The 12,732-nt window shown below is 41.5% G+C and overlaps 1 protein-coding gene across 1 annotated transcript in view; it reads right to left on the bottom strand.

The window, feature by feature from the left end:
- Positions 1-2,184: 2,184 nt before the first annotated feature.
- The window catches only part of LOC127570254 (sodium- and chloride-dependent transporter XTRP3-like), a 51,095-nt gene continuing 40,547 nt past the window's right edge, over positions 2,185-12,732 (bottom strand). The window contains exons 10-11 of the mRNA XM_052015598.1: positions 9,809-9,974; positions 2,185-2,419 (exon numbers count right to left, since the gene is read on the bottom strand). Coding sequence (XP_051871558.1) covers positions 2,279-2,419; positions 9,809-9,974 — 307 coding nt within the window. The 3' untranslated portion in view covers positions 2,185-2,278. The remainder of the gene's footprint in view (positions 2,420-9,808; positions 9,975-12,732) is intronic.

Here is a 12,732-nt window from a genome sequence, read left to right as displayed (position 1 = left end):
GAGTTCTTCTTTTACGACCCTGATGATTGAAGTCACCCTGGAGGATTAGTTTATCTCCCCCGTGACATGAACTAGAATTATTTCCAAGCCAATGTAGAAAACTGCCTTGGCCTTATCTGTAGCTTCCATGCTGGGATATGTGCTGATGGTTATAACATGTCAGGTTCTCATTTGTGTGAGTCCAAGGGTAAGGTGGCATTCACTTTTTACACAGGGGTAGTTGCTGAGACACCAGACTAGCTCATCCTTGACAGCAAAGCCCATGCCACAAAGACAGTATTACTCTTCCATTTGGCTGGGGTCCCTATCCTAGCTGTGAAAACTGGAGCCTGGGTTCCTCCCACCATCCCTAAGCTCCTGTTGCTCCCAAGACCCACCTATGAATCTCACATGCTTCTGTGAAAGTGGGGAAGACAGCTTCTACTGAACTCAAGGATGCTGACCTCAAGTCCAACCGATTACAAAAGCTAGTGTAAAATGTCTAGATTAAATTTTGAACTGAGCAAAAATGATCACTCATACTAAGTGTTAAAGAGTGACTTTAACCACCTCGCTGACCTGCTGCTGAAACCCACATCTGTGCCTTCGTTACTTGTAGACTTGACTTTTCCAAAACATGCACAGCTGGACTCTGCAACCTGTGTCCTAACTCACACCAGTCATCCATCATCTTGTGCTCACAGGCTCACACTAACTCCTGGTAAAAAAAAAATTGATTATAAAGTTCTGATCCTTGTTTTACACGAGTAATACCTCTGGTATTGCTCACTCCCTATCTCTGTATTCGCCTGCAGCACTGCAGTGCTCCGAGGTCTCAGTTCTCCTCTGTTTTTGGCCTCTTGCTCATTCATTAATTTAGTTGCTCCATGAGGATGGCCATATCTTCAGTTGTCAGGACCTGAAGCCCTGGAATTCCCTCCTTAAGTTTCTCCACCTAGGCTTCTGCCCTCTTTCTTTCCAGTCCTGGTAAAGGGTCTTGACTCCATAGATGCTGCCTGACCTGCTGAGTTCCTCCAGCATTTCGTGTGTGCTCTATGTAGCTTTTCATATTTTAAGCTCCTCCTGTCACAAACCAGCAACAAAAGAAACACACTGAGCATGATTCAGTGTTAAAAACTATTTTATTAATCACTACTTATGATAATACGTAAAATAAAAGTAAAAATGTTAGTATGTTAGAATTCAAAAATGTTAAACCTCGAACGTTAACCCCAAAACTAAACTCTTCGTGTGTGTGTGTGACAAAGTCCAAAACTCCCAGTTCCTGAATGGTTCTTAAAGTTCAGTTCCGCAAGCCATAAGGTGAAACATGAGCAAGGGCTTCTTCAACAACCACCGTTGTCTGAAGATAAGATGTAGATGTAGAAAAACATAGAGAGAGTACATACAAAATCCAAATGTTCCACGATGGAACCCAAACGACACTCCAGTGTTTACTCGGTAGTGACTTCCTCACCCCGAAAAGCATCCGAACCGTGGTCGTCCACACACAAATACCTGTTTCCTTCTACAGGTCAGCAACAAAGTGAACTCCACCGGATTACTTCCAACTTCCATACATGGATTTCAATGGCAAACACAGTTATTGTTTCTCATCCATCGATAGAGAAAACAAGCAGGCTGGTGTCTCTCTCCCTTCTCTCTCTCTCTCCTTCTTCTTCTTCTTACTTCTTCAACAACGTCATTACGTCCTTTATCTTCTATTGACGTAAGCACGCCCCACACACACATACACACACACTCTCTATCTTAAAGGGACTTTCACTGAGTCCGTAACACTCCTTAAATCCTAGCTCCTTAACCCCATGTCTCCTAATGTTTTCTTTTGTGTCAATTTTTGTTTAATAATATTCCTGTAAAGTAACTTGGACATTTTAAAATTTTATATGTTTTATTTAAGTAGAGACAATAGTAGTTATGAGGTAACATGCTTGGCAACCCAACATGTAGAAAATTTCAGAGCTGCCCAGTCTCCCAAGATCACAAATGCAGTTGAATAATAGTAAAGCAGAACTTGCATTTATGACCGTCCCAAGTTTACAATGCTTCCCTTCCAAAATTTCACACAGTCCATCTTACAGCAACAATATAATTTCCAAAATATATTAAAATAAGCAGATATAACTCTTTTTAAAACCAATTTAAAGTAAGTAAGAAGTAATTAATATTTGCTCCATAGAACTTTCCAGTTATTAATGCCAATATTTACAGTAAATTATAGTTCGGAAGGAATGCTTTTTTAAAATACAGTTTTAAGATACCCAAGTTAACTTTTTAACTATAGCAGGCTTCCTTTTTTCAGTTGCTTCCTTATATACACAACTATTGCCATCAAAGGAATGCAGCTTATTGAAGCAACAACGAGAAGTCCAATGATAGCCAAGGCATAAGTAGGATATTCCAGCGTCACAGATCTTCCCTGGAAAATACAATATCACAGCAACTGTCATATCTGCTCAGAAGTAAGGATCTCAAAACTCAACACCACCCACCCCCCCCACCCAAAAAGTTCACAAATTCATTCCCAGTGTAAAAATTATTACTGAAATTCCACAGACTTCAATGTCACAAAATCCCTTTTCCAACTGTGTGCAGTTCTACATAAGAAATAGGAGCAGGAGTAGGACATCATAGGACATCAAGAATACATTGGATAGATACATGGAAGGGAGAGGTCTAGAGGGTTATGGACTGGGTGCAGGTCAATGGGACTAGTGGAATAAAGTTTCGGCACAGACCAGAAGGTCCAAATGGCCTGTTTTCTGTGCTGTAGTGTTCTATGCTTCTATCTGGCCCATCAAGCCTGCTCCGGCGTTCAATAAGGTCATGGCTGATCTGGCCGTGGACTCAGCTCCACCTACCTGCCTTTTCCCCATAACCCTTAATTCCCTGACTATGTAAAAATCTAACTGTGTCTTAAATATATTAATGAGGTAGCCTCTCCTGCATCCATGGGCAGAGAATTCCACAGATTCACTGCTATCTGGGAAAACCAGTTTCTCCTCATCTCTGTCCTAAATCTATTCCCCCAAATCTTGAGGCTATGTCCCCTCGTTCTAGTCTCACCAACCAGTGGAAACAACTTTCCTGCCTCTATCTTATCTATCCCTTTCACAATTTTATATGTTTCTATAAGATCCCCTCTCATTCTTCTGAATTCCAACGAGTCTGGTCACAACATCACAGAAATCAGGTGATATCTCCTGAGAGGGTGCAGAGCAGATTTATAAAGATGCTACCAGTGCTAAGGAAATCTGGCTATGAAGAAAAATTGGCGACCCTAATGGTTCATAGAGTCATACAGCACAGAAACAGGCCCTTTGGCCCACCACCTTCACACCGACCACTAATTCTATTTACCAGCACTCGGTACGTAGCCTGCTATGGCTTGATAATTCATGTGCTTGTCCAGATGCTTCTTAAGTGTTCTTAAGTGCTTCCACCATTTTCTTAGGCAGTGCATTGTAACCAACTTGGTGAAAAATATTCTTCCTCAGATCCCCTCTAAATCTCTTTCACACATTAAAGCTATATCCTCTGGTCTCAGGCATTTCTGCCACGGGGAAAAGTTTTTTACTATAAACCCTCATTTATGCCTTTTGTAATTTCATATTCCTCTCTCAGGTCCCCTCTCAGCCTCCTCTGCTCCAAAGTAAACAAATCCAGCCCATGCAGTCTCTCCTCATAACTACAGCATCCTTGCTATGGTATGGTGAGCAGAACTGCACACAATATTCCGGCTGTGGTGACACCAATATCTTTGTAACAGGATTTCCATGCACTTACATTAAAGGAAGCAAGTTTGCTGTATGCTTTCTTCACCTCTACTTGTGCTGCCACCTTCAGGAATCTTTTGACTTGTACACCCTGGTCCCTTTTTCTGCTCAACATTGCCTTGGGCTCTACCAATCATGTTGTACCCTAATAAGACCACCGGAAATGCCTCACCTCACATTTATCGGGATTAAATTCCCCCTGATGTTGCCCCACCCAATTTACCAGTTAATCAATATTAGCTGGTGAGTTCCGGCTGAAGACTACCTTCCTCACTATTAACACCACCGCCAATTTACTCATCATATCTCCTACATTCATGTCTAACTCATCAATGTATCCAAGAAACAGCAAGGGTCCAGCAACAATCCCTGGGGTACAATTCTGGTCACAGGCATCCTATCACCAAATCAACCCTCCACCATTACCCTCTGTATCATATTACCTCACCAATCTTGGATGCAATTTTCCAATTTGTCTTGGATACAATGGGCTTTAATCTTTTGGACCAGCCTTGCACGTGGGACCTTGTCAAATGCCTTACTGAAATCCACGTAAACCACATCACCCACACTGCCCTCATCATTATATTTAGTTACCTTTTCAAAAAAACTGTTAAATTAGACAGGATCTCCCACCAACAAATCTGTGCTGACTATACCAGACCTTCCAAGAGTGGGTTAATCCTATTCCAATAATTTCCCTACAACTGACATCAGACTAACTGGCCTATGATTACTGTATCTGATTTTTCTTGCTGCCCTTCTTGAATAAAGATACCACATTTGCTGTTTTCCATCACCTTGAACTTGCCTGAGGCCAGTGAAGATTTAACTCTATCTGTCAGGGTCACAGCCATCTCCTCTTTAATCTTCCGTTGCATTTTGGATTACATCTCATGAGGTCCCGGGGATTTATTCACCTTTATACTCATTAAGACATCTCATATAGATCCTTCCTCTTCATTCCATCCAGGGCACTCATAACTTTATACAATTGAGTTAAATCTCACCTGAACCTGTGGTTTTCCAAAGAAAATAACCAAAAGGGAATAGATTTTCTTTGGAAAACCACAGGTTCAGGTGAGATTTAACTCAATTGTATAAAGTTATGAGTGCCCTGGATGGAATGAAGAGGAAGGATCTATTTCCATTTGCAGAGCGGTCAGTAACTGGGGGATGTAGATTTAAATTAATTAGTGGAATGTTCAGAACTGAATTAAGGAAAAATATTTTCAGCTTGGAATTCCCTGCCTGGTAAGATGGCAGAGGTCAAAATCCAATCACATTGCGAAGTATCTGGATGAACAATTGGTGAATTCAGTGTTGCAGACTTGGAGCTGGATAGTGGGAATAGGCTCAATAGCTCTTTGCTGGCTGGCATAGCCACAAAGGGCCAAATGTCTCTGTGTTATAATTGTGCGTAAATGGATGGGTACAATGGTCAGCATGGACATATGGGCCGAAGGGCCTGTTTCTGTGCTGTGAGACTCTATGACTGTAAATTCTATGCTTCTGTTCCACATCTCCCAGTTGCTCCTGGGAAAAGACTTCATGAAACTCAGTCTAAGGTATCTTGGAGTAAAAGCAAGGAACAAGCAGCAGTGACCTTGATGATACAAGTAAATGAAATGTTGGCGGGCTGAGAAAACAGAGAATTTCAGAAAAGCTGGTCATGAAGGGACATTACAGCAGTGGCCTTGGGAGGTCTTGAAGATACATGAAACATTTTAGAGAAATGAAAGTTTTTTTACATATATACACCTGTATATCCATAGGATGAGGATTGTATTTAATCTCATATGATTAAAGTTTTGGACACCAAGGGATTAGGCAGGATTGTTGTGTAGTTCTAGCTCAGAATCAGCCATGATCTTGATGCATGTTCCAGCAGCCTTGAAGGATCTTGTGTGGCTAGATCTTGCTTTTATTTCTTATGTTCTTATGTTCATAACCAAAACAAACTTGAATAAGAAAGAGACTATAGAGATGTGACAGATAGTTTGGATGAAAATGCTATCATGTTCATGCCTTTTTCACAATAACATGTCATTCCATTATGAATCACCACTGATAATATTCCTGAGTTTTGGTCTGTAAAGAGCTTGTTTCCCTTTAACAAGACACAGGGGGAATTCATAAGTAAGTGAAAATCAAAAAAAAACTGCATTTGCTGGGAGAGACATTACATCAGTTCTGATGAGGGCTCCCAGACCTGAAATGTTAACAGTTTCTCTTTCCACAGATGCTGGCTGACCTGCTGTGTGTTTTCAGCATTTCCTTTTTCATTACTATAGCAAATTCAGTTCAAAAGCAACGACAAGGATATAGGTTAGAAATACTCCATTGTCACCTGTGTTAAATGAGCTATTTGGTAATAGCGTATTCTTCTCTCGTAATTCAAACTTTGGGAGTTGAGTACTGTATATGTGTCAATGTGTGACAAATTTAAATAAATAAAGCAAGGACAGTTTAGGACATGGCAGGGCAGTTTGAGTGCCTGGATTGCAGCAGGGAGTTTGTGGATGATAAGATGTCCCCAAGCAAACTAATCTGCAGGAAATGTTTCCAGCTTGAACCTTTCAGGTTCAGAATCATTGAGCTGGAGTGCAAATTGCAGACTCTCTGGTGCACGAAGGAAGAGGGGGAATTATTTGGCCGATATTAGACAGTCATGCACCAGATGAAAGTATATTTATGAACGGCAGGGAGTGACTGTTGGTGAACTGAATAGTGGAGGTTTATGAGATACTGAGAAGGGGGTTCTGTCGATGCTGGTTCTGTCTAAGGATATCCTGAGGAGGTCCTGGAAGTGTTCCTTCCAGTGGGTGCTGATTGTCTCTCTATCCTCCATAAGCTTTCCTCTGTTCTTGCTTTTGCCTTCTTAGTTAGACCACTTTTATACAACTCTGGTGATTGTATGAGGCAAAAGGGAAGATGCAGAGAATATTTACCTGAAGTGGACAACGTTGTTGAACAACTATGGAGATTACAGGGTGATATTTAACAGTATCCATTGCTTACTCACAGGGTTTAAATGCAAAACCAATTGGAGCCAAACTAGTCCAGTCACATGCTGAATATGGATGAGGAAAGTCAGCAATATTAGATAATTAGTATATGAAGGGACCTGTAGTCATATAACTGGATTACCTTAAGGTATGGATTCAAGCTACACTAGACAAGATATGACAAGTATGGATAAACGTCTTTGCACACACCATGATGTAGAGACAAGTACCAAAGAAGTGGAACATTAACTATCAGAAGGTCTAATAGATCTCATTCTCAACCAGGTCTCTGAAAAGATTTTAAAAGGATGAAGTGAGTTGGACAAATGTGTAGCTGAAGACATGAGACTGTACTGTATGCAATGGTATTAGTTGCCAACAGTAAAAGCTTCTATTAGGTCAAGACGCAGAGCTGTCACATCAAGAATATTGAGAAGAAATATTTCAGAAGAGCCTCATGCTGAACATTCTGGACTGTGAGCATGCAGACAATTGCCAGAAGTGTTGTACCTTGGCCTAGAAAGATAATGATTTTGAAAAGCAAGTCAGCAATGCAGTATCTGTCAAGATTGAAGAACCAAGCCAGCAAAGGCAACTTTATAAAGTTGTCAAGGAAGTGGCCAAGGAAGCCTTTCTAACAGTACACATTTTTTTATATGAGAAGGGAATTGATAACTTCTTAGTATTTCGAGACAGTCACTTGAAGTGGATTGAAGCAAAAACATTGGCTCCTGTACTGTAACAGAATGTACAACAGAAAAGCTGAGAACTATTTTCTCATGGGCAATATGAAGAATTAATCTCAGATAATGATTAATTTCCATTTGAGTGCTTTATGAAACAAAATGGTACACAGCATACACTTCACCATATCATCTAAAATCAAGTGGCGTGGCAAAGAATTCAATGAGAATTGTCAAGGAAGCAGAAAGAAAACAGAATTTTAAGGGTACTCAAATTTAACAATAGGACATCCATTGGAAAACCTTTTGTTCAACTCCAGAACAATGCCACAATGGGTTTTACTTTTGCTGAGTGACTACTGCAGAGAATATGTAGAAGATTCAGAACACAGCTGAGCTTAATTCAGCCAGATCTTGAGTGGAGAGTACAAGAGAAGCAGTTGGGGCAAAAACAATTATTATTCAAGCCCTGGAGAGAGACAATACAAATAACATTTTAGAGTTTTTGTGCTAACCCCACCTAACAAGTCTAAAGGTTAGAAGTGGGATGTTTGAATGATGGAGCAAGTATGCTTGTGATGAGTGTGTGACACTTGCACACATGCACAATGCAGTTGGAGGGAGCAACATGTGTTTTAGCACTTCTCCATGTCTTTCAGTGATTCATCATTTTTACCTCAAACAGTTAGAATAAGAATTCACACACAGATCATAATCCTCTGTTCTGAATTTGCTGCATTGATGGAGGATCGCCTTACTTCTGTCCAAGACGATGTCATGGAGTCATAGAGCGATACAGCCCATTCAGCCCAACCAGTCCATGCCAACCACGTGCCCACCCAGTTAGTCCTAATTGCCTGCGTTCAGCCCACATCCCTCTAAGTCCCCCCCCTCCTCGATGTACCTATCCAAGTGCTGAAAAAGTTGTCCCTCAGGTCCCTTTTAAATCTTTCCCCTCTCACCCTAAATCTATGCCCCCTAGTTTTGGACTCCCCTACCCTGGGGGAGAAAACTGTTATCATCCATCTTAGCTATGCTTCTCATAATTTTAAACACATCTATAAGGTCGCCCCTCATTCTCCTACGTTCCAAGAAATAAAGACCTAGCCTGGCCAACTTCTCCCTATAACTCAGGCCTTCTAGTCCTGGCAACATCCTCGCAAACCTTTTCTGTACTCTTTCCAGTTTAACCATGTCTTTCCTATAACAGGGTGACCAAAACTGTACACAGTACTCCAAGTGCGGCCTCACCAATGACTTGTACAACTGCATCATAATTTCGCAACTCCTATACTCAATGCCCTGACTGACGAAGGCCAGTGTGCCAAATGCCTTTTTCACCAACCTGTCTACCTGTGACACCGCTTTCAATGAAGTACGCATTTGTACTGCTCGGTCCCTTTGTTGCATTACACTCCCAAGTGCCCTACCACTTACAAGTCCTACACTGGTTTGACTTTCCAAAATGCATCACCTCACACTTACCAGCACTGAAATCCATTTGCCACTCCTTGGCCCACTTCCCTAACTGATCAAGATCCCCCTGTAATCTACAATGACCTTTTACACTATCAACACCACCTAATTTCGTGTCATCTGCAAACTTATTGATCAAGCCTTGTGCTTTTGAATCCAAATTATTTATATAAGTAATGAATAACAAGGATCCCAACATTGACCCCTGCGGCACACCACTAGTCACCGGCCTCCACTCCAGGAAACAACCTTCAACCACCACCCTCTACTTCCTACCTCCGAGCCAACTTTGAATCCACCTAACCAGATCTCCCTTGATTCCATGGGACCTCACCATCCAGACCATCCTACTATGCGGGATCTTGTTGAAGGCCTTGTTGAAGTCCAAATGGACAACATCTACTACCCTACCCTCATCTACCCTTTTGGTTACCTCTTCAAAAAATTCTAAAAGGTTTGTCAAGCATGACTTCACACCCACAAAGCCGTACTGACTCCTTCTAATCAGGCTCTGTCTATCAAATGCTGGTAGATCCTGTCCCTCAGAATCCCCTCTAGTAACTTCCCCACTACTGATGTCAGAGTGTGTCAATGTCATTTAGTTCTCCGCATTACTACTGTTTATAAACACTGCATGCCTGGACCTGGCCAAATAGAGAAATTTGCAAATTTAGGTGGTCGTATTGATTGGCTTACACTCTGCGCTCACCATATGGGCTGGAGGGTGGTGGGGGAAGCTCATCAGTGAGAAGCCATGAGCTATTGCTATGTAAAACAGCAGGCCCCATTGTTGCTGGGCTTGTAGTATACATGGCTGATATTAAATGCTTGGACACAGCTAAATCAAGTCAGATTGTGCACATACCTCGGATGAATCCCACGCAATGTATGATAACCTTCCACTTGTGGTGTAATCAGCGACATAAAAAATCAGGAGGCTTACAATTAAAGCAGGGCTTATGAAAACCCAGGTAATGATCCAGTACAAATTTGGCTTGCGTCCCACCATCATTTCAATCTCACCCCGGAATCTGTAAAAGAAACCCTTCTCATTAATTATTATTCCATGATTACTGGTAATATCAAAAATATTTGCAATTGTGATTAATTGTATAAAACAGAAACGTGTGCCTTTTATAGTGCCTTTCTAGGCTAGAGATCACTTTGAAGCACTGTGAAAGCGTTGCCACTGTTCTGGTACAGAAAAAGAACCAGCAGCCAATTTGCCCACAGTAAGCTTCCACAAGCAACAATGTTATAACGTAGATAATCTGTTCATGATGCTTTTTGATGGGTAAATATTTATCATGACATTGGGGAGAATGCACTCTGAATAGTGCAACTGGATCTTTTATGTCTGCCTGAGAGAACAGAAAAGCTCTTGGTTTAAAGCCTTATTCGAAAGGTGGCACTTCCAACGGTGCTGCACTCCCTCTGTACTGCGTGGGAGTGTCAATCACGGTTTTTGAGCTTCGGTCTCTGGAGTGGGATTCAAACTCATAACCCTCTGCATTTGTGGTGAGGGCATAGCAGGAAATGTGTCATGAACAGGTACCATGATCGACAAAATGTCTGACAGTATTATTAGAACTCTCTTTGTTAACTTACTGAATGGTCACTTACTTCCACACAAGTCCACTTCCACATATATGCCAAATTATAAATGCAAAAAAAATCTACCCACTGCACTTTATCATTAACTTTATCAATTCAGTCTAAAGCAGTTTTTTTGAAGTGACAATGGAAGGATTGCATAATGAGTCCTTTAGCTCTGAGCACAAGAACAGCGCTCCACAGGGAAAAGTTTCTTATTATATACCCTATTGATCCCTGTCATAATTTTGTACACCTCTGTCAGTTCCTCCTTCAGCCTCACTGTACCAGGAAAACAAACCCAGCCTGTGCAGTCTGTCCTCAACTGAAATGTTCCATCCCAGGCAATATTTCTGGGAATCTATTCCACACCCTTTCCAGTGCCATCATGTAATGTTCCAGATGTGGCCTCACTAATGTTTTCTAAAGTTACATAGAACATAGAACAGTACAGCACAGAACAGTCCCTTCAGCCCACAATGTTTGGCCAGCATAGCTATTCCCTCCTGCCTACAGAATGCCCATATTCCTCCATTTTCCTCTCATTTATGTGCCCATCAAGGGCTGATCTTAAAAGCCCCCAATGCATTTGCCTCCACCACCCTATCAGGCAACGCATTCCAGTCATCCACCAGTCTCTCTGTAAAAAATGTGCCCCTCACATCTGTTCTGAACCTACCTCCTATCACCTTAAATGCATGCCCTCTGGTATTGGATTGCTCAATAATGGGAAAAAGATGTTGCTTGTTCACCCTATCTCTGCCCCTCATAATTTTATACACTTCCAACAGATCACCCCTCAGTCTCCACCATGCCAGAGAAAAAAGCCCGAGTTTGTCCAGCCTCTCCTGATAGCACATGCCCTCTAATCCAGGCAGCATCCTAGTAAACCTCCTCTGCACCCTCTCTGAAGCCTTGATATCTTTCCTATAGTGAGGTGACCAGAATTGCATGCAATACTCTAAATGCAGCCTAACCAGACTTCTATAGAGATGTATCATAACTTCTTGACTTCTATACTCAATACCTCGATTAATAAATGCAAACATTCCATATGACTTCTTCATTACCCCGTCAACTACACAGCCACCATCAGTGATCTTTTGACTTGTACACACTTTGTTCCTCAATACTCCCTAGGGCTCTACCATTCGTAGTATACTGTATGTTGGACACTTTTAGGACCCCTTAAAATGCATCACCTCATATTTATCAGGATTAAATTCCCCTCTCCATTGCTCTGTCCGATTTATCAGCTGATCGATATCATTCTGCAGCCCAAGACTACCCACCCCTCATTATCTACAACATCACCAGTTTTCATGTAATTTGCATGCCTACTACTCATACTTAGTTTATTCATATCTAAGTTGTTAATGTATATTACAAATAGCAAGGGTCCCAGCACCCTCTGATAACAGGCTTCCAATCACAAAAGCAACCCTCTACCATCACGCTCTGTTTCCTATTACCAAGTTAACTTTGGATCCTTTTTTCCAACTTACTTGGATCCCCTGGGCTCCAACCTTTTGAAACAGCCTTCCACGTGGGACCTTGTCAAAGGCTTTAATATTTAAATGGGAAGAGATAGCTAACAAGTGAAGAAGTACAGAAGGATCACGGTGTTCTTGTACATGAAGCACAAACTGTTAGCAGGCAGATTCAGCAAGTAATCAAGAAGGCAAATTTATTGTGTAGAGATTAGAATTTATTGTGTAGAGATTAGAATTTAGAAATAGGGAAGTTTTGTTAAAATTGAAAAGGGTGTTTGTGAGGCCACACCTGGAGTATTGTGCCAAGGTTTGGTCCTCTTACCTAAGAAAGGATATGGTAATATTAGACAGTCCAAAAGAGATTCACCAGGCTAGTTCCTAGGATGAGAGGATTGTCCTATCAAGAGAGGCTAAAGAGGTTGGAGTTTATTTGTGATCTTGTTGTAATATATAAGATTCTAAGGGGGCTTGACATGGTAGACATTGCAATGTATTCACTCGTGGAAGAATCCCACATGAGGGGATATAGGTTTAAGAAAGAGGGACGGGGTGCAGACGGTGGTGCGTCTCTGGAATTCTCTGGTCTAGAGAGTTGTGGAGGTTTGATTATTAGAAGTATTTAAAGTGGAGGTAGATACATTGTTGAAAGATTGGGTGATTGGGGATTTGCAGATCTGGCACAAAGGAGGCCTGGGTGGATATG

This window comes from Pristis pectinata, chromosome 5, assembly GCF_009764475.1.
Source record: "Pristis pectinata isolate sPriPec2 chromosome 5, sPriPec2.1.pri, whole genome shotgun sequence".
NCBI lineage: Eukaryota > Metazoa > Chordata > Chondrichthyes > Rhinopristiformes > Pristidae > Pristis > Pristis pectinata.
The sequence above is the reverse complement of the archived record's forward strand: the minus strand, read 5'-3'. Positions and strand labels throughout refer to the sequence as shown.